This window comes from Sprattus sprattus, assembly GCF_963457725.1.
Source record: "Sprattus sprattus genome assembly, chromosome: 12".
Lineage (NCBI taxonomy): Eukaryota > Metazoa > Chordata > Actinopteri > Clupeiformes > Clupeidae > Sprattus > Sprattus sprattus.
In genome coordinates, this window is record NC_137910.1 from 8,792,857 (window position 1) to 8,813,988 (window position 21,132).

Consider the following 21,132-nt stretch of genomic DNA (forward strand, 5'->3'; position numbering starts at 1 on the left):
GATCAGACACTCGTGTGTATTTGAACCGTTACTTTTCTCATCTCAGTTCAGAGTGCAGCAAACATTCTGATCCTCTAAATTGGAGACCTCGATAAAGATTCTGAAGTCCTGTAACGGTAAACAGCATTTCAGCCCTACTGGCATATGGTGGAGTTACATGCATTTATAAAATATGTTACATGTGAACAGTCAAGACAGGGGAAGTCTGTGGGTGTTTCAGCTGTCTGCTTTTGTTTTGAAGATATCCCAGGGACAAAGCTTCTTCTTTTTACTATATTATGGATCCTTGCTTTTTATTTCAGATAGTGTTCATTAACAAAGCAACAATTAACTTAATCTACCCACCCGGAGAGGACAGTTGAACGCTTCAGGGCAAATACTGTTGCCCTCACCACACACTCAATCAAAACGGCAGCAAATAAAGTGAGTGAAGACAGTTGGGGGAAGCTATCAAAGAGAGACATCCATGTTTTAAATTAGTGTAATTCATTACACAGAGACTGTAAGAACCAATTACAGGGGCTGATATCTGTGGTCACTGACAGGGCGGAGTAAAAAGGCCACAAAACAAGTCTGTAAAAGGAGACACCCCCCCCCAGGCAGGGGTAGGGAGACACAGAGGCCATCCCCAGAATATGGTCTTACTAACATGCAGGGGACTCCGTAGTGCATGTTGGAAGCCAATTAGACAAACATCAACAATGCAGCGTCGATGGCACAGATACAGTCCCCGGAACTTCCTTTAATGTAGACCAAAGTAGTGTTCCTAAAGTAGTCATTTGTGACTCGTGTGGTGCTCCGTGACACTCCACCACAAGTGTCTCTACCACGCTGCATTCATTTCACAGACATCACTAACACACACCACAGCAATACAAGGCTCTTCAAACAGCTGAGTGTCCCATAAACGTTTTCATGTACATGTGCTTACAGATGAAAATGGATGGTCTTGTGATCAGCTCTTGAAGTGTGAGCATTAAATCATTGATATCCTTTGCATCGCCACAGATCAGTGGCTCAAAAGGCAAATTCCACTGCCCTTACATACTAGGAGACTGTGCCCTCACATGCTATGAGACTGTCCCCTCACATGCTATGAGACTGTGCCCTCACATGCTATGAGACTGTGCCCTCACATGCTATGAGACTGTGCCCTCACATGCTATGAGACTGTGCCCTCACATGCTATGAGACTGTGCCCTCACATGCTATGAGACTGTGCCCTCACATGCTATGAGACTGTGCCCTCACATGCTATGAGACTGTGCCCTCACATGCTATGAGACTGTGCCCGTGATAGTAATGTGCCAGGGGGCCTTCATCGGAACTCTTTTTTTCCCACAGTAAAGGGAAGGGGTGAAAGGGGGGGGCAGTCAGGGTAGAGACCCTTGGGAGTGTGCCCAAAACAAACATGAAAACAAACACAGGAGAGCAGGGGGGGGGGGGGGGGGGGGGGGGTGTCAGCACAGAGCTGGCAAGCTGCCATGCAAATGTGATCAGTATGGGGAATCAAGAGCTCGCTCTCTCACCCTCTTTCTCTCTCTTTCACTTATCTCTCTTTCGCTCTCTCTTTCTCTCACACACAAACACACACTAGCCTGGGTGCCATCCGTTTGTATGCGTTCCACTGATTGCTGCCTTCTGCTGAACAAACGTTTGTTCAGCTTGATCAGTGGAACGCGTACAAACGGATGGCACCCAGGCTAAACACACACTGGCTGAAGGCTGAATAGTGGCACCTTTTTCTAGATAAAGATAATTACACTCATACATTAATTATACATTATGTTTGATGTATAAAAAAAAGCAGCAAGTTCAATCGACCTTTGAGTATCACTTTGCCTTTAATTGTGAAATGTTTAGTTGTATGACATTTACATTTTCTTTACACGGACACTCAAACCAGGTGTGTTGGCAATCTATTCACATTTAGATTTCTCACAGTGGTAAACTTTTTGTGCCTAAAAGACAGAAAGGAAAAAGAAAACCAGGAATAAGCATGGAAGTGAACTGGAGAATGGCATCTGTCCTCATGTGTAAACTATCATCGAGAAGAACGGTTTGCACAGTTTGCCAACACACCATCACACAAATTAGCATTGATAAGCCACACAGAACATGAGATGGAATAGATGTTTTCCTATTCCAGATGTCAGATATTCACGGGTGTAAAAACTATCGGCAGCATTTCAGCCCTCCCTCACTCCTGTCCTTCAGTGCGTGTGTGTGTGTGTGTGTGTGTGTGTGTGTTCTATTCTGTGCACGCATAGTGACGGTGCTCCACTGACACATCAACATCAAACGACTTCATTGGTTCAGTGAAACATTCAGAGCCCATTTGAATCAATTGTCAATGTAGCACGTACATCTTTAGGAAAGAAAAAGCACACTGGACACGTATTTAAACATGATTTCTGTGTTTTCCTAGAGGTGTGTATTCATACGTAACCCTTTTTGATCCATTGGTGATCCCTAGTTTATTTTCAAACTGCCTCTCTAAAGACAGCACTCAGCGCACAGCCTTTTAACGTTGCTAACACACAGTATTTGGAGTAAAAGGCCCATCACTTTTTTTTATTTTATTCAGACTTCGCTGGCCACTAGTCCTCAAAGCTTTGGGAGCAAATATTTATTTGAACCTTCTCCAGACATACTGAAAGAATAGTCTGGGAGGCATGTGAGAGCAGCCCAGTGTGTCCCCTCTCGGTCATACTTACTGGGTGAGGGTCGTTCTCTTTTTTTTTTTTTTACTGGTGCTTTCGTATTCATTGTACATATTTGCTCTCATCTACAACTATCTCTGCATATAAAATTTATACAAGTTATACATTAATACAAAAAACTGTCACTGCCAGTCCCTTAGCTGTGCCTCTGTCAAACATGTAAATGAGCAAATAAATTCTCGCCTCAAGCGCATATGATTAAAATCCCACACCCAATGCCCAAGACAGAAGTCCTTGTGTCTGACATGAATTTTATCCCACGTTATTATGTGTGGATCTCCCTCCCCTTCTCTCGGTCAGACAAACACACTTACTTTTAACACACACTTACATTCAGACACAAACACTCACATTCAGACACACACACTCACATTCAGACACACACACTTACATTCAGACACACACACTTACACATTCAGACACACGCTATCACATTCAAACACACACACACACACACACACACACACACACACACACACACACAAACAAACACACACAAACACACACACCGCGGTTGAAGAATAAGTGAGTAAACCTGTGTGGCCCCTGAACTGAAAGCGCTTCCTCAGGCTTGCCCACCCCTGAGTAAGGAGCAGCTGCTGACGGCCAGCTCCAGGAAGCACTTCACAAATACACTTTATATGAGCATGGAAACACATGGAGAAAAAAAAAAGAAAAAATAACCATAAAAATAAATCAGCTTTTCCTGTAGAGAGCAGCACACTCACTCCCAGAGCCTCAGCCCACCCTGGCCAGATAGAAAGAAGTGTAGGGAGGGTGAACCTTTCTCTTTCTCTTTCTCTCTCTCTCTCTCTCCATGCTGCAGTGGTGGCGATGGCAGGACAGTGCTGGATCGACCCATGGGTTACTCCTCCAGTTCCCCGTGCTGTGTCCGTGCTTCACTACCGGCCCTTATTCTTCTTAGAGTTTCCCTGTGATGAGCAGAGCAGAGCAGAGCAGAGAAGAGAAGAGAAGAGGAGAGGAGAAAAGAGAGAATGGGATTCCGTGACTGCCCCTGTGAAACCGCTCAACTTGCTCCTGTAACAATATGGGAATGCAAGTCTAAAAGTATTCCATTCAGTGTCTTCTGAACCCATAATGCATAATGACCCAAAAGTTCAACACTTTGGTTAAACACTTTTTTAAAGGTGTGGGAAGATGCATGACGAGACAGTGTGTCAAAATGAACAAGATAAAACTTTGACATACTTATTGATAACCAGCAGATAGAAGGAGAATCCACTGATGAGTCGCCACCACAATATTGTGTTTACATTTGGGCCAAAAACATTACATCATGTCAGGTGGTCCAAACTCTGACACACCTTTCACACGTACGCGTTGAAATGCGTTGAGCCGTTAAGGGCGGCGGATCCCCATCCACTTTGAATGGGGTGTCGTCATCCTTTGCCGAACTGAATTGTGGCTCCCTTCAGTTCGGCTAAGGTTGACGTCACCCCATTCAAAGTGAATGGGGATCCGTTAACCCTGACGCATCAACGCATTCTAACGCGTACGTGTGAAAGGTGTGCGAGTTGTCTTGAATGCAGCAAAACATACGGGTGGGAAATAACTAGCCTACCTGTTACTTTAAAACCAATGAGGGGTGATTTTGCATCATGTCCAGCATGTTTATGCTTATGTCAGATGTGTGTGTCCTTAGCTGCTAAGCTGTGCAACTCAGCCTCCTGTTCCTGCAAGCTGACTGTCCCTTCTACACCCACGTCGTCCCAGGTCTATGACTACCTCCGCTGTGTGTGTGCGTGTTCATGTGTCGTTCCCCCCCAGAAGGGCAAGGTGGAATGAAGGTGAAATACAAAAAGCCTCGCTTACTAACACACACTTTCACCCTTTCATCTAACCCTAGGCTGTAACCGCCCCTGTCGCTTCAGTTCCCACTGCCCTAATGGCTTTCCCAGAGCCCTGCCGGCAGGTGATATTCCCATCAGTCCTCCACAAGGTCTGTGTGAAAACGTCAGTGTGTGTGATGTGTACCTGATTCGTCAGTGTGCTTCAACCTGATGACATTTGCGTTTCCTCTTTGTAAATTTGGAGGTCTACTTTAAAGTCACACATCTCTCCTCCTTTTGTCTAGGTGTGTGTGTGTGTGTGTGTGTGTGTGTGTGTGTGTGTGTAAGAGCTTGGTGAAGGGCTGACCTTGCTGCCCAGTTTGAGCGTGTCGATCTCCTCCCTCTGCTTGCTCAGGGTCTCGTTCATGCTGCACAGGTGGTCACTCATCATGCTCAGCTGATCCTCATAGCTGCGCTTGGTTGTGGCCAGCTCATCCTGGAGGCACAAGACACCATTAGAGCAACAGACCATCAGGTGAGGAGTGTGTGTTTCCTTAGTGTGTGTGTGTGCGCGTGCGTTTCCTGTGTGTGCGTGTGTGTGTGTTTCCTGTGTGTGTGTGTGTGTGTGTGTGTGTGTGTGCGTGCGTGCGTGCGTGCGTGCGTGCGTGCGTGCGTGCGTGCGTGTGTGTTTGTGTGTGTGTAGAATCTGACGAGGGAGATGATGTGAGTTGAGTGGGAACTTTATTATCTTCTCCAAAGGAGGCGTGTCTGTACCTGCAGCCGTGAAATGTTTTGATTGGCCACTTTCAACTCCTCAGTCATCGTCTCACGAGATTTCTCAGCGATAGTCAGCCGCCTGGCAAGGGCACGACACTGTGGAACATCCCAGACATCAGGACTCAACAATCACACACCATGATTTACACAAACATCAGCACTCAAGAATCACACACCATGATTTACACAAACATCAGCACTCAACAATCACACACCATGATTTACACAACTATCAGCACTCAACAATCACACACCATGATTTACACAACTATCAGCACTCAACCATCACACACCATGATTTACACAAACATCAGCACTCAACAATCACACCCCATGATTTACACAAACATAAGGGTCACTTAACAATGGCCTATACAATATGTTCCACCAAATGTTTCTCGAATCTTCAAGATGTAGTGCCCTACGGTAAATAGGCTGGACATCAGCTCGAGCTATGAAAGGCTGCTTCTTCAGATGTGAAGTCAGACACCTAGGTCTGCAATCTGCATGCAGAAGCACAGAAGCAGTACCTGCTGCCCTGCATAGCGAGAGCCACTTTGCAGAGAGGCCAGAGTGGCTGACTCAGAACCAGCTGCCCCAGACATCCATAAAACCCAATCACAGACAAAAGAACACCCTGTGCTGCTTACTCACCGTCATGACTAGTAGTCATCACTACTACACGACACAATAGGCGATTTTTTTTAGATACTACGAGGTAAAAACCTTCCGGCAGGCCACTGCACAAAACAAAACATTCATGGTGCCAGAAGGTCATAGCCTATTGTACACATAAATCCCAAAGACTACAGCACAGGGCCAAAGACTGGGGCAGCACCTGGACTATATATGAGCCTACGCACGAGAGATTCTGTCTTCACCCAGCTGTGAGGCAGGGGACGGAACAAAGACAGAGCGGAAATAGGAAGAGGAACAAAAGGGAAAAAAACAACAACTTGAGCCCATGAGGAAGCTAGGTGTAATATTATTCTGTGCTGCCTGGATACCCGCTTCCTTTATACCAAAGGGGTACAAATGAGGGAAGAAAAAGGGGAGCGGGGGAGGGAGGAAATAGATAGATAGATAGATAGATAGATAGATAGATAGATACTTTATTGATCCAGAGGGAAATTAAGGTCATGAGAGATGAATACAGATGTGTAGTAAAAGAAAGGCTTGCCCAGGAGGACCAGTGACTAGAGCGTGGCAGCTCTCCTACCTCAGCATGGAAGTGCACCGCTTTGCTGTCGGCCATCTGCAGCTTGGACGTGAGCTCGGCCACACGTGACATGTAATGAGACTTAATCAGATGCTCTCGTGACTCCTCTTCACTCACCTGTGTGGGCGCACACACACACACACACACACACACACACACACACACACACACACACACACATTTCAGAACAGGACTGGACAGATGACACAGAGCCTTCATTGTATATAAGCGTGTTACGTTCTGAAAAGAGTAAGTGGTAAAGGATCCACATATGTGGCCGGTAACAGTCGCCAAATGGCCAAGTCATTCAAATAAACGTGGACTTACGTCTTCACTGCAAGTCGTCGTGAGCAGCATGCCAACCTACGAAGACAAAAGGATGACCAAAATAATTGCAAACTGCAAAAACTGCAAAACAGAAACGCATCAATCACACATGAAATCATTCCAAGCAAATGACAGGCCAATAGCAGAGGAAATGCATGTTATTACTCCTGTAAGTGCTCCTCTCAGTCCTGGGTCCCGTAAACAGAACTAGAACACTTTATCAATATACTCCACTACCCAGTCCCCGGTGACGACAGATCCAGGAACCGCTGCCTTTCACAGACACACAGGCACCCAACAGGCATGGACACACAGGCACCCAACAGGCACGGACAGGAAGCTGTTCTTAGGACGGCATCGAAGAACATTACAGTGCCGTCACTGCCTGCAGACCAATTAACCAATCATCAAGATTGCATACAAAACTGCAGTGTAAAGCGCTGGAGACAGGAGCCATTTCCTCTTATTGATGTGACTCTTCTGCATATAAAACTGCAGTTTGCATCACATAGACAGGAGCCATGTCCTCTTATTGATGTGACTCTTCTGCATATAAAACTGCAGTTTGCATCACATAGACAGGAACCATGTCTTCTTATTGATGTGACTCTTCTGCATATAAAACTGCAGTTTGCATCACAGAGACAGGATCCATGTCTTCTTATTGATGTGACTCTTGTGTGCATGTGTAGCAATGTGAAGGGTAGGAGGTGAACGAGCACACAAACCAGGCTGGAGCTTTGGCTCGACTCCTTGTCCCTGCTGGCTCCTCTCTCCTCACAGTCCAGGTCCAGGTGCCCTGAGGTGCTGGGGCTGTCCTGGGAGGCGGCCGTGACGGGGGCCGTGTTGGAGGTGCCCCCCAGCGCTGCGGAGAGCTGGGCCTCGAGCTCCGTGATGCGCTGCGTCTCCTTCTCCAGGCGCACGCGGCCCAGCTGCGCCTCCAGCAGCCAGTGCTCCTTCTCCTGCTCCAGACGAGCCATCTTCTCCTGGGACTGCAGCACCTGCAGACACGCCACAACCAAGGCATGAGATAATCACACTGTACTGTACTGTACTCTCACTCACTCACTCACTCACTCACTGGAGTTAATCACACTGTACTCACACACCACACACACACACACACACACACACAAACACACACGCTCTCTATCTATCTATCTCTTTATCTCTCTCTCTCTCTCACACACACACACACACACACACACACACACACACACACACACACACACACAAGATGTAAGGGAAGCTGAATGCTTGGTTCCCTACCTGCTGGGTGAGTCCCTCTCGACTCTCCGTGGAACTGGTGAGGACGCGGCGGTTGGTCAGAGCCTCTGTGTAGGGGACTGACTCTGGCCTGGCCTGGAGAAACAGTTGTAGTGCTTACAAAGACCAGTCACAAAACCTCAACACAGTCATAGTGCTCACACAGACCAGCCACAAAACCTCCACAACAACCTACTCTAATAAAACAGGACACAATGCTAATTCTCTGAGCTTCTGGTTACTTTCGATAACAGCATCTGTTCAGTGATCCTGTTCCATAAATGAAGGAAAGGCAGATCAGCCGCAGGAGCTAATAAACAGTCTAGAGGAGCTCTTCATGTCTAATAAACAGCTAGTCTAGAGGAGCTCTTAATGTCTAATAAACAGCTAGTCTAGAGGAGCTCTTAATGTCTAATAAACAGCTAGTCTGGAGGAGCTCTTAAGGTCTAATAAACAGCTAGTCTAGAGGAGCTCTTAATGTCTAATAAACAGCTAGTCTAGAGGAGCTCTTAATGTCTAATAAACAGCTAGTCTAGAGGAGCTCTTAATGTCTAATAAACAGCTAGTCTGGAGGAGCTCTTAATGTCTAATAAACAGCTAGTCTAGAGGAGCTCTTAATGTCTAATAAACAGCTAGTCTAGAGGAGCTCTTAATATCTAATAAACAGCTAGTCTGGAGGAGCTATTAAGGTCTAATAAACAGCTAGTCTAGAGGAGCTCTTAATGTCTAATAAAAAGCTAGTCTAGAGGAGCTCTTAATGTCTAATAAACAGCTAGTCTGGAGGAGCGCTTCATAAACAGCTAGTCTGGAGGAGCTCTTAATGTCTAATAAACAGCTAGTCTGGTGGAGCACTTCATAAACAGCTAGTCTGGAGGAGCTCTTAATGGCTCTGAGAAATGAAATATAAACAGAGGGGAGGTTTTAAAGAGTGCCTGACTAAGGCCAGTCTGAACTCAGCCAGTGGAGTGGCAGTTAAACACATCCCCCAGCAGTTAAAGGAGACTGGAGACTCTGTGTGTGTGTGTGTGTGTGTGTGTGTGTGTGTGTGTGTGTGTGTCTGACGGGGTGAGACAGACAACTGGAGACTGGAGACTGTGTGTGTGTGTGTTTGTGGTGTGTGTGTGTGTGGTGTGTGTGTGTGTGTTTGTGTGTGTGTGTCCCTGTCGGGTGAGACAGATGACTGGAGACTGTGTGTGTGTGTGTGTGTGTGTGTGTGTGTGTGTGTGTGTGTGTGTCCCTGGGGTGAGACAGACAACTGAGACAGCCAAGAGAGCACTGACCTTCCTGACAGCCTGCATGTAGGCTGACGCCTGCTTCTTGTTACCCAGCATGCTCTCTGCCTGCACCGGGTTGAGGGCCCCGGAGCCCCCCCGAGGACCGTAGCCAGGGGACGAGGTGAAGAAGTCCAGGTTATTGCTGAAGAAGGTCGCGATCTGCAGGAAACAGTGGCGTTTGTGAGCAGTGCAGGCTAGTCTATGCATTCACTTCACTGCGTGTTCTACATAATGAACCACGGCAGTGCAGGCTACTCTATGCATTCACTTCACCGGCGTATTCTACACAATGAAACCGTGGCGTACGTGAGTAGTGCAGGCTACTCTATGCATTCACTTCACTGCGTGTTCTACATAATGAACCACGGCAGTGCAGGCTACTCTATGCATTCACTTCACCAGCGTATTCTACACAATGAAACCGTGGCGTACGTGAGTAGTGCAGGCTACTCTATGCATTCACTTCACCGGCATGTTCTAAACAATGAACCGCGCTAGGGATGGATGTTCAACATGAATGGCTGTTAAATTTAATTGGTGACTCAAAACCTCAGCTTAGTCTGCTCTGTGCTCTCATGTGCAATAATTGTCTCTATAAATATATGGTCCAGTAGGGCAAAGCTTATAAGGACTAGTAACATAACCAGAGATGCCAAACAGGATTGAGCAAATCAGAACACACACACACACACACACACACACACACACACACACACACACACACACACACACACACACACACACACACACACACACACACACACACACACACACACACACACACACACAGACACAGAGAGAACCCAAGAACAGTCTTGGCTGCGGTTCCCCCTCTGTAGTCGTTAACTCCCTTCTCAGATAAACACTGTTTTCCCAGCACCTTCCTGCTGTGTCTGCTGTGTCTGTCTCCCATGTCTGGAAGATCACTATATCACAACACCAGAGCTGGCTCTAGCACGGGGGCTCAACGGAGATCAAAACAGAACATCACCTCTCTGTCCACACACCACTCCACATTTCACACATATCAAGCTACGACGAGAAACAGCAGCTGCGGTACAGACTCATAAATTATAAATTATTACACAAAGCCAGCTGTTCTACATGCAGAACAGGCAGAATGAGAGCTCTCCAAACTTGCCACGTCAGACACACGACTTTTAAAAAAAGTGTGGCATTAGCTGGTGACTTGTGGGGTCTGTGATGCACATCAGACTCATGCTGAGCCTGGGACTCTGACTCTTAGCAGACGCTGCTCTACTGCTCCACTGAGGGTGCGTTTCACAGGTGTACTAGGAGGAGGATGAACGCTGCTCACTGCTCACTGCTCCACTGAGGGTGCGTTTCATACATACACTAGGAGGCTGATGAACGCTGCTCACTGCTCTACTGAGAGTGCGTTTCATACATACACTAGGAGGATGAACGCTGCTCACTGCTCACCGCTCCAATGAGGGTGCGTTTCACAGCTCTACTAGGAGGAGGAGGAACGCTGCTCACTGCTCTACTGAGGGTGCGTTTCACAGCTGCACTAGGAGGAGGAAAGGTCACAAACTCTCAGCTCTTGGCTGTAAAAACGTCCTGAGGGAAAAGGCCCCCCCATAAAACACCACTCTGAACATTAGTCTCTCCTTTGACCCTGTAAAAGCCTCCACATGATGCTAGTATCTATATGGCTGTGTATAACTTCTCAAGGAGACACAGTTTGTGGTTTATGTGGAGCATAAATGTAGGGCAATAGAAGGCCATCCCATAGTCAAATAAACCTACTAGCCAATGCCATGGGTAAGACTTACAATCAAAGCAGGATTCCTTGGTCTATCGTCAGACATGCTACCTCAATTCTCACACAATTCTGCCCACCTCTGCCATTCATAGACCCCACTCTAATCATGCTGTTGGGGTTCCGCTGTGGCGCGGCGGTCCTGGGCGTACCTTGTGGGTGCTGTTGGTGAGGGAGCCCAGTGAGGAAAGCAGGCACTCATTGGTGGTGCGCATCTTCTGGGTGACCGTAGGCAGCTCCTGCTCCATGCTCGCCTTCTGGCTGTAATGCTTTAACATCTCTGGGGAGGGGTCAAACACGAGAGAAAGGATGGAGGAATGGGGGCAGGGAGGGATGTGTTAGAATGTTGTTGAGTGAACGTTCTCAAAATTATCTGGATTCATTGAGTAGAACATCGAGTTTTGGAATGGTATATTGTTGATGAAGGCATTCCTTTCAGTAGGATGTTCCAAACTCCTTTATGCACTGCTACTGGGGAACAAATACTGGCAAAGAAGTTTTTAAAACTTACAGAATTACAATTATTTGGAGTTAAACAACAGGAGTTGGATTAGACATTTGTGCCGGGGCTTGCAGTAAGTAGCATATCAATACTTATACGACACCCGACTGGGCTCAAGCTCAGCCAGATGAGTGCCCACTGTGCCAGCAGCTGCATTCAGAACCCACAGAATAATGACCCTGTGACGTCTCCAGCCAGTGCCAGCCTCAAACACCACTGCAGGGCTATCCAGTTGGCAAAGCCACTGATTGCCCACAGCACAATAAGCATCTGTTTATGTAATCTATATTATGGAGGGACAAAGAACATTCGTTTCTCCACTTTTGCTTGGCTCACTGAAATGAACTAAACTGCTGGTTTCTGTCATGCTTTGAGCAAAGTGCTATCAGATTAGATTCAGTTTTTCTTCTAATATGCCTGCATAACATTATTATTAGAGACTAATGTGTCTGTACATTCCCCAGGCCCTGCTGCATATGAGGAGGTGCTGTTACAGTCTGGGGGGCCACTGGGACTAAGAGGAGGTGCTGTTACTGTCTGGGGGGCCACTGGGACTAAGAGGAGGTGCTGTTACTGTCTGTCGGACTATGAGGAGGTGCTGTTACTGTCTGGGGGGCCACTGGGACTATGAGGAGGTGCTGTAACTGTCTGGGGGGCCACTGGGACTAGGTGCTGCTGTAGGCTGGCTTGCCTTTAATGGCGTCGTGAAGGCTGTGAAGAGAAGCAGCCAGCTGAGTGAACACGGCACTGGAGCTGCTCTGGGGCAGGGCGTCCTCACGCAGACCTGGAGAGACAAAAGAGTGATTCGTTAAAGGGGTCTCAATAATGCAATTTAATTATGATTTATTTTGTTTTACAAATTAAAGGATTCTGGTTTTAATGGATGACATCCACACTTCATTTATTTTGTTTTACAAATTAAAGGATTCTGGTTTTAATGGATGACATCCACACATTCACACAATATCCACATAGAATGAAAAACAGCTCAATCAATGCACATATAAGTATATACTGTGTATAAACATCTATTGAGTACACAAAAGCAGAGCACAGCTCCTGCTACAAAACTGAAGGTACTAGTGGCAGAAAAAGGCCAGAAGGTGGCGCTGTGACTTACTAGGTAAGGCCAGTAAACTGATGTAGGTCTGTGACTTACTAGGTAAGGCCAGTAAACTGATGTAGGTCTGTGACTTACTAGGTAAGGCCAGTAAACTGAAACTGATATAGGTCTGTGACTTACTAGGTAAGGCCAGTACACTGATGTAGGTCTGTGACTTACTAGGTAAGGCCAGTAAACTGATGTAGGTATGTGACTTACTAGGTAAGGCCAGTAAACTGATATAGGTCTGTGACTTACTAGGTAAGGCCAGTAAACTGATGTAGGTCTGTGACTTACTAGGTAAGGCCAGTAAACTGATATAGGTCTGTGACTTACTAGGTAAGGCCAGTAAACTGATGTAGGTCTGTGACTTACTAGGTAAGGCCAGTAAACTGATATAGGTCTGCAGCTTCTCAAAGATAGAGGTCACTCTCTTCATGTCGTCCTGCAACTCCTGGTTTTTCGAGGTGAGGGAGGAGTTGCACAGAGGTGCTTCACACTCTTCCTGCAGACTGGGGGAAAGAGGGAGGAAAGGGTCACTTTCAGTCTCTCACACACACACACACACACACACACACACACACACACACACACACACACACACACACACACACACACACACACACACACACACACACACACACACACACACACACACACACACACACAAATAGTAGATCACTCTACCAAAAAAAAACCTCACCTTTTGAGTTGGTAGGGCAAGATCTTCTGTAGGAAGCGTGTGTAGGCACTGAAGTACTTGGAGAAGTCCTGCAGTTTGTTAACAGTCTCCTACAGATTTACAAAAAGACACACCATACATCACACCATATCATACCAAAGATCAGCCTTCATTTCCCCCAAAAGCGTCTGGTGGCCATGTTGGCTTGACTCACCAGCATGGTAACAGTGTCTTCCGTGATGCTTTGGTGCAGCTGCACAAGGCCGTCTTCGAGTGGGCGCACGTAGGCAGCGTTCTCATGCAGATACTGCGAGAACTGAGACAGACAGACAGACAGACAGACAGACAGACAGACAGACAGACAGACAGACAGACAGACAGACAGACAGACAGACAGACAAAGCGAAATGAAAACTCTGATACTCTGCACTGAACTCGAAGAGCAGTCGTGGCGAGCAGGATTTTGGGTTGGAATGTGCCCACCTTCTGGTTGAGGGGGGAGATGGTCTCTATGGACGAGTCGAGGGGATAGATGTGCACCCTCTGTTCGGTGTAGGAGTGGAAGTTGAGAAGGGCGGCCACTAGGTCCTGGATGAAACCCAGTGCCTGTCCTGCCACATCACGAGCCCTCAGCTGCAAGACGCATATAATGACATACATCAGAAAGACTTCCTAATCCAAATTACAACAGGCCCCTAGTCATCAGTAACATTTTAGCATGATGATCATCCTCAGACAATCAGAATCAGTGTTCACTCAGCAGTCCAGAGTCATGGACACCATCCCCAGAATCAGAGGGATCATCCATGCACACCATCCTCAGAATCAGTGCTCACTGGACCTAACTCCAAACTTTGCTGTTGTAGGTAATGGGCGGAGCTCAAACCCACCTGGTGCCGACGGTTGTGTGGCGGAACGTTCAAGCTGTTGTAGTCACCGAATTCTAGGGAGGGAAAACACACATGAGTACTGAACACCTGCTTATCATAAAGGATTGTATCACTCTTTACTTCTCACTTTCACTGTTTCACTATGCAATATGGAGCAGTTAAAAAAGACAATGAAAAAAGATCTACGACAGGTCTGGCTATAACAGCATTGCATGGCTATGATGGCGTTGCATGGCTATGACAGCGTTGCATGGCTATAACAGCATTGCATGGCTATAACAGCGTTCCATGGCTATGACAGCGGCTATGACAGCGTTCCATGGCTATGACGGCGCTGCATGGCTATGACGGCGTTGAATGGCTATGACGGCGTTCCATGGCTATGACGGCGTTGAATGGCTATAACAGCGTTCCATGGCTATGACAGCGGCTATGACAGCGTTCCATGGCTATGACGGCGTTGAATGGCTATGACGGCGTTGAATGGCTATGACGGCGCTGCATGGCTATAACAGCGTTCCATGGCTATGACAGCGTTCCATGGCTATAACAGCGTTCCATGGCTATGACAGCGTTCCATGGCTGTGACAGCGTTCCATGGCTATGACAGTGTTCCATGGCTATGATAGCGTTGCATGGCTATGACAGTGTTCCATGGCTATGATAGTGTTCCATGGCTATGATAGCGTTCCATGGCTATGACAGTGTTCCATGGCTATGATAGCGTTGCATGGCAATGACGGCGTTTCATATTACACACAACAGAGCAAAGGCATGCAGAGCTGAAATACTGACTGGTGTCATTGAAGGGCACTTTCTCCTGGATGACACTGCTGCTTTGTTTCAGCTGCCGGTTCAGCTCCATCTGGTACTTCCTCAGCTGCTGCTGACTGTGGGTGGAGGAAGAGAAAGAGACAATAAACAGGAGAGAGGGAGAGAGAGAGAGAGAGAGAGAGAGAGAGAGACAGGAGAGAGAAATAGAAATAGAGAGAGAGATAGAGAGAGAGAGAGACAGGAAACAGGAGAGAGAAATAGAGCGAGAGAGAGAAAGAGAAAGGAAACAGGAGAGAGAGAGAGAGAGAGAGAGAGGGAGGGAGGGAGAGAGAGAGAGAGAGAGTGAGAGAGGGCGAGGGGGAGAGAGGGAGAAAGAGACAGGAAACAGAAGAGAGAAAAAGAGAGAGAGAGAGAAAATACCAAATCACTATAAAAGGTAAATGGATGACTGTTCAAGAGGACAAACACAAGGGAATGCATGAAGTATAGCCCGTTGTCTCTTTCTGAAACGCTACCATTGCAATCCATTCACCTGAGACAAATAATATCTTACCACTCATCCGTTCGTATTCGACAGTCCTTGGCCTCCCTTTCCAATGTCTGTGCCTTCACCTGCCAAAGAGGAAAGAGTCAAAGCATCAGATATCAAATTTGGTGAACGAGTCAGTTTCAACCCTCTATTCATCCTCTTTAGAGATGCATCCTGACTTATCTCCAGACCACTGAACAAGACCATACGGATTTCAGCGCTGAAAGTAATCTCAAAGATTTTCAAACTAACCTCTAACCAAACTTCCACTCACATGGGGGACACGAGGGACACAGTAGTCATTAAAAGATTCACAAAATCTATTTCACCACACCTTCCCCACAATCTCTCTTTTTCTCTGTTCCGCCATGCCTTTCCTTAATCTCCACCTCTGTTTTCTCACGCTCACCTCTAGACGTGCCTTGTCACTCTGCAGCTTCTCAATGTTCTCCATGTACTTGCCGGTGAGGCCCTCTACCACGGCCTGGTGCTGGTCCGAGTCCTTCTCCAGTTGCTCCAGACGAGCTTTCATCTGGGCCTCCTGCCTCCGGTGCTGCTCATCCGCCTCATAGAACTACACACAGAACCAGCAGACATCACGGCACAGAACCAGCAGACATCACGGCACAGAACCAGTCGACATCACTGCACGTCACAAACGCTAGGTGCAACACAAGGCTCAGCTCTGACAAAGCAGTCATGGCTAAACATCTGTACGTCTGATTGTCTGCTAACAAATACAGTAACCAAACAGAAAGAGAAGAAAGGCGCCAAAATGCATGAAATTCACAGCAAACCTGCAATCTTAAACTATCTGAAAATGTTGAGTATATATCTTCAAAACATAGCTTTTAGAAGATTGGACAGACAAAAATTAGCCACCTTTGCCTAGAGGAGACCTGTATGAAAAACTACAAGTTGAAAGTATTCTCAAACAAAGAGTGCTTATCTATTCTGAACATAGCTCATACCAGGTTGGAATTTTACTACATTTAACTTTACACACCTGAATGTGGAGCCTCTCATTCTCCTGAATCTTCTTCTGCAGGTCCTCATCGAACACAATCTGGGTCTGCAGGTTTGGCTGGGAGGGGGAGTCTCCTTTACTCTGCTGAGATAGAAGCCCAAACAATCATAAGCATACTTCCTTGACCAGTCATGCTATGCTCACTGACCAGATCAGTGGCATGTCTGTGTAAAGTCAGTGTCATACTATTCCTTTTCTTTTTCTTCTTCTTCTTCCTCTTCCTCCTCCTCCTCCAACACCTCCACCACCACCTCCTCCTCCAACACCTCCACCACCACCTCCTCCTCCTCCTCCTCACCTTGTTCTTCTTGCCCTTTGCCTCCGTGGCCACCAGCTCCTCTTGCAGCAGCTCCACCCTCTTGGCCAGCTGCTGGTTCCTGAAGCTGAGGCTGTCCATCTCCTGCTCCACCCTCCTCAGGCTCTGCTCCCTCTGCTTCAGCTCATCCTGTATACAAGAGGAGGATGGGTACACACAGATAACCCTAACCCTACTCAGGCTCTGCTCTCTCTGCTTCAGATCATCCTGTGCACAAGAGGAGGACGTCCATGTAAGGACGAGGATGGGAACACACAGCTATAAAATGCCAACAGGATTTAATGATCGCTCAGAACTCTCTTGGTAAATTACCGATTTGGCGAAAAACATTGTGTGGACATGTCCTGCTATGTATGCAGACAGCTGATTATAAAGAAAGATATATATATATAGATAGACAGATAGATCGATAGATAGATATGTAAAGTTGTTTTAACTGAGGGTATTTTATAAACACCATTATGACAGTTTCAGTTCAGTTCAGTTCAGTTTCTCTGAATGAAAATCAAACTAATACCTTCAGCGACCCAGAAGTGGCCTGCTCATCCACCACAGCTTTCTTCAGGACTTGGTTCTGGGCTCGGAGCTGTGCACCATTGAGAATAAACAGCAAACATTATTACACTTATAGTGTGGTAGTGAAGTGGTGTCTGAAACCATTAAGGCCATATGCTGACACAGAAACTTGCAACAGCAACTACTCTGATCCTTTTTCCTGTCTCAAACAACAGGAAGAATCCGATTTCAGTATTAGTCTACAGCAGCATGGACGGTTACAGTGTTTCAAAATAATACATAATATTCAACAGGTTTAAAACGGAAAGGCTTTTCTTAGGGCTTTGGTCTGTCTAGTAGCAGAGGGCCTTGTCGTAGGCTCTCTATTAACTAGGCTCAAAAGTCAAAAGAAAACGCTCTGAATTCTCGTGATGTCAGCTGACCGTTTCAGTTTTTGCAGAGCAAGCAAATTCGCCACGTTATGTAGTTTACCTGTTTTTTGTATACTGTTATGCTATAACGTTGTATATAATAATGTTTTTAGTTACAATATACGGTTAGAAGATAACAGGCTTAATACATTGTCCCAGCCAAGGTGTTGCTGAAAGCAGTAGGCTAAGTGTGATGTTTCCAGACAGTGCTAGAGAATTGACTGTTCACAGAACAAAATTTGAAAGAGAGAGAGAGAGAGAGAGAGAGAGTTGTCACCTTTGAGTACTCCTGGGCCAGTTTGGTATATTTTGATTGAAGGTCTGCTGCCATATCTTCTGCAACCTAGTTAGGCTAGCGCGCTATTACTGTTAGCTGACTATTTTGCTGCCTGCTGTCACTAATAGCCTACCTAGTTTAACGGTGGTTGCCTTGCTAATGTTTCCTTCCTTTTTAACAGGTTCACAATAACCGACGAGTTCTGTGTTTGGACTTAACGTTTCCTAACAACACAAAATAAGCGTGTTATTCGGTAAAGAGGAAGCAGAGAACCGGTCATACAACTGTTATGATGGAAAACTTACTGGTGGTTAACTATCGAGCTAGTAAGCTATGCTATCTAGCTAGATAGGCGGGGTGATTATTGTAAACTCGATTACGTTAGTTATATATAGGATAACAACGTAATCTGTCGTTGAACCAAAATGCAGGTGAGGAAAACTAACCCAAAACAAAATAACGTTACAGTGTACCTCCAAAATACGTTAATGATGTCCACAGATATCTGCCCGACTAAAAATGCAGCTTCGAAGGAGATAAAGTAACGTTTAACATAAGATTAGTCCTACTAATAGGTTTAGGCGACAGTTATTACTTATTCTGACTGGTATCCTTTACTAACGTTACAAACAATTATAGCAATCTATTTCACTGTCAACACTGTCAATGAATTATAACCATTTAACCCTACTACCGGGAAGCTGAATCAATGATAGCTTGCTGTCGTCTTATGAATGGCAGCCGTCACTGGCTAGCACGTTATGATACGTGAAACATTCTGAAATTGTAATGACGAGAAAATGTAATAGCCATCAACCTAACGTTACAGAGACATATATTAATGCTAGCAGCCTGCTATCTTGCTACGGCTAACCTGCTTACTTAGCTAGTTAGATTCGGTAGAAGTACATCGACATTTGTTAGCGAGCTGGCTAACAAATGAATCTCAGTACCCCTGCATCTGACAGGTCTGACAGTAATACCATCGATCTTTTCGATGTCTTAATCCACAGATGCATTCCATCATTCAAAAGTCTGCGCCTTGACAAAACTGTAATGTTGGTTGTCTTGGCAGACAATGGGTCAAACGCCGATGTCGGCAGTTTCTGCACCACCACCTATCCCTGTAGCTCCCATCAAACGTTGTTATGCTATCCAGCTAACTTGGTCGCAGTCGCGCTCATATCCCGCTGTAATTCATTGAAGTTCAAAGTGCATTATGGGAGGGACAAGTTTAATGTTATCTCAGTTGGTTCAGATGTTAGGTCCAAAGCCATTCTTCACATATTCTTTCTATGTACATATGTCGAAAAAGAGAATGGTAATGATAACAATTATGAAAATGCCTAATTTAAGTTTTATTAACTCATCTAGGGCCTACTTACCATAGTTCAGTGAACCATAACCTTAGAGCATGTCTGGCTGATTTTTAGGTGTGCATGGCTTGTTAGGTTAGACATCCCAGTTTCACAGAATTTTTTCATTGAGTATTCATTATTATCTCCAGAGTGCTTCATTGGGATGATGTGAGGTATCCTCACTCACTCTCAACAGTGGCTTGATGAAGTGCCCACTGATGCTTTAGTTTCTAAAATGATTAAAGAAGCCCACTAAGCTTGCAGTTCACTTTAGCCTCTCAGGCCTATTAACCAGGGTCCAGAAAGCCTGAATTACTCACTCATTCTTCTGGCTCTACATATGATTTATTACTCAGACTATCTGTGCTATTAATCATTTGGGAAAAAACATCAGGTTTGAGGCTGACTCCTTGATCCCTCATCTGGAGCAGTATATCCCTGCTCCCAGACCCCTCCGATCCCAGGATAGAATCTTGTTGGCGGCCCCTACTGTTAAAACTAAACAAGGTCAAGCAGCCTTCAGTTATTATGCAGTAAAACTTTGGAATCTTCTACCAGACCACATCAAAACTGCCCCCACCATAGACAGTTTCAAGACAAGATTAAAAACTAACCTATTCTCTTTAGCCTATATGTGAAATTCTCTATTTATTACGGTATGCTGCTTCTTAGTGCTAATCATAATGTCTCTTACCTGCAATTTATTGATTTTTAATGTTTTATTTATTTATTTATTTTCATTGTGTTTTTTATTTTTATTTAAGTTTCTTTGACTGTGTTTCAATTTAAATTCTATGTTTGTTTCTGTAAAGCACATTGAATTGCATTTAATGTACAAAATGTGCTATATAAATACATTTGCCTTGCCTTGCCTTGCCTTGCCTTGCCTTGCCTTGCCTTGCAAACCAAGCATCCAATGATCGGTAGGCTATACAAGCTTTCTGGATGGTATTAAGGACAGTGACCTTTCTTTGTGAGTGACTGGAAACTGGAGTAATGCATGCTTGTTAGTGCAGCTTTCAGAGCTGGTGGACAGAACTAAGGTGAGTTGAGGTAAACTTTCAATGTAGTTATTTACACATACATTTATAGATCTACCAAACCTTGAGCTCTACCAAATCATGAGAAACACAGTCCTCTTTGATTTATTTCTTTGTTTATTTCGTCTGCAAATGCTGCAGTCTGTTACAAAACCAAGCAGAAAACAGCTCTCAGACAATGGCACCCACAAAATACAGAAGCCATTTCAGTTCTAAGGAGAAAGACATATGAAATCAAATTCATGTAAAGTAATTTTATTGATCTAATTTCTGATATAAAATGACTATTTAACACGTGAACAATCTCTTACTTTTTTGCTGCCACTATGCCCTTACCTTCCTGAAGAACATTTCTGCCTCCACATTCTTTCTCACCCATCATACTATTCCTCAGACAGCCATTTTCATACATAAACACCGTAGGGAGGTGTTTCTCTGGATAGTTTGGGATGCAGCTGCTGTCAAGAATCCTGAGGAACTTAGTGTCAGGGAATTTGGAAGCAAGTCTTGAGAAGTGGTGATTCATGAGGAAGCACAATGGAATACTAAA

General features: G+C 45.6%; 1 protein-coding gene across 2 annotated transcripts; it reads right to left on the reverse strand.

Moving 5' to 3' along the window:
- Window positions 1-1,846: 1,846 nt before the first annotated feature.
- Window positions 1,847-19,333, reverse strand: ppp1r21 (protein phosphatase 1, regulatory subunit 21). 2 transcript variants are annotated; one of them, XM_080848788.1, is made up of 22 exons: window positions 18,185-19,333; window positions 17,499-17,567; window positions 16,964-17,110; window positions 16,645-16,746; window positions 16,048-16,212; window positions 15,663-15,721; window positions 15,131-15,225; window positions 14,336-14,388; window positions 13,929-14,078; window positions 13,660-13,761; window positions 13,467-13,555; window positions 13,139-13,275; window positions 12,353-12,445; window positions 11,312-11,439; window positions 9,383-9,535; window positions 8,106-8,198; window positions 7,565-7,837; window positions 6,837-6,872; window positions 6,510-6,626; window positions 5,288-5,386; window positions 4,881-5,009; window positions 1,847-3,655 (listed from the first exon to the last, which is right to left on the reverse strand). In XM_080848788.1, exons 1-22 carry the CDS (start codon window positions 18,236-18,238, stop codon window positions 3,626-3,628), a joined length of 2,373 nt encoding a protein of 790 aa, XP_080704914.1. In that variant the 5' UTR covers window positions 18,239-19,333; the 3' UTR covers window positions 1,847-3,625. The 2 variants fall into 2 exon arrangements, with proteins under 2 accessions (XP_080704914.1, XP_080704913.1); XM_080848787.1 differs by having other exon boundaries at window positions 16,645-16,749.
- Window positions 19,334-21,132: the final 1,799 nt, after the last annotated feature.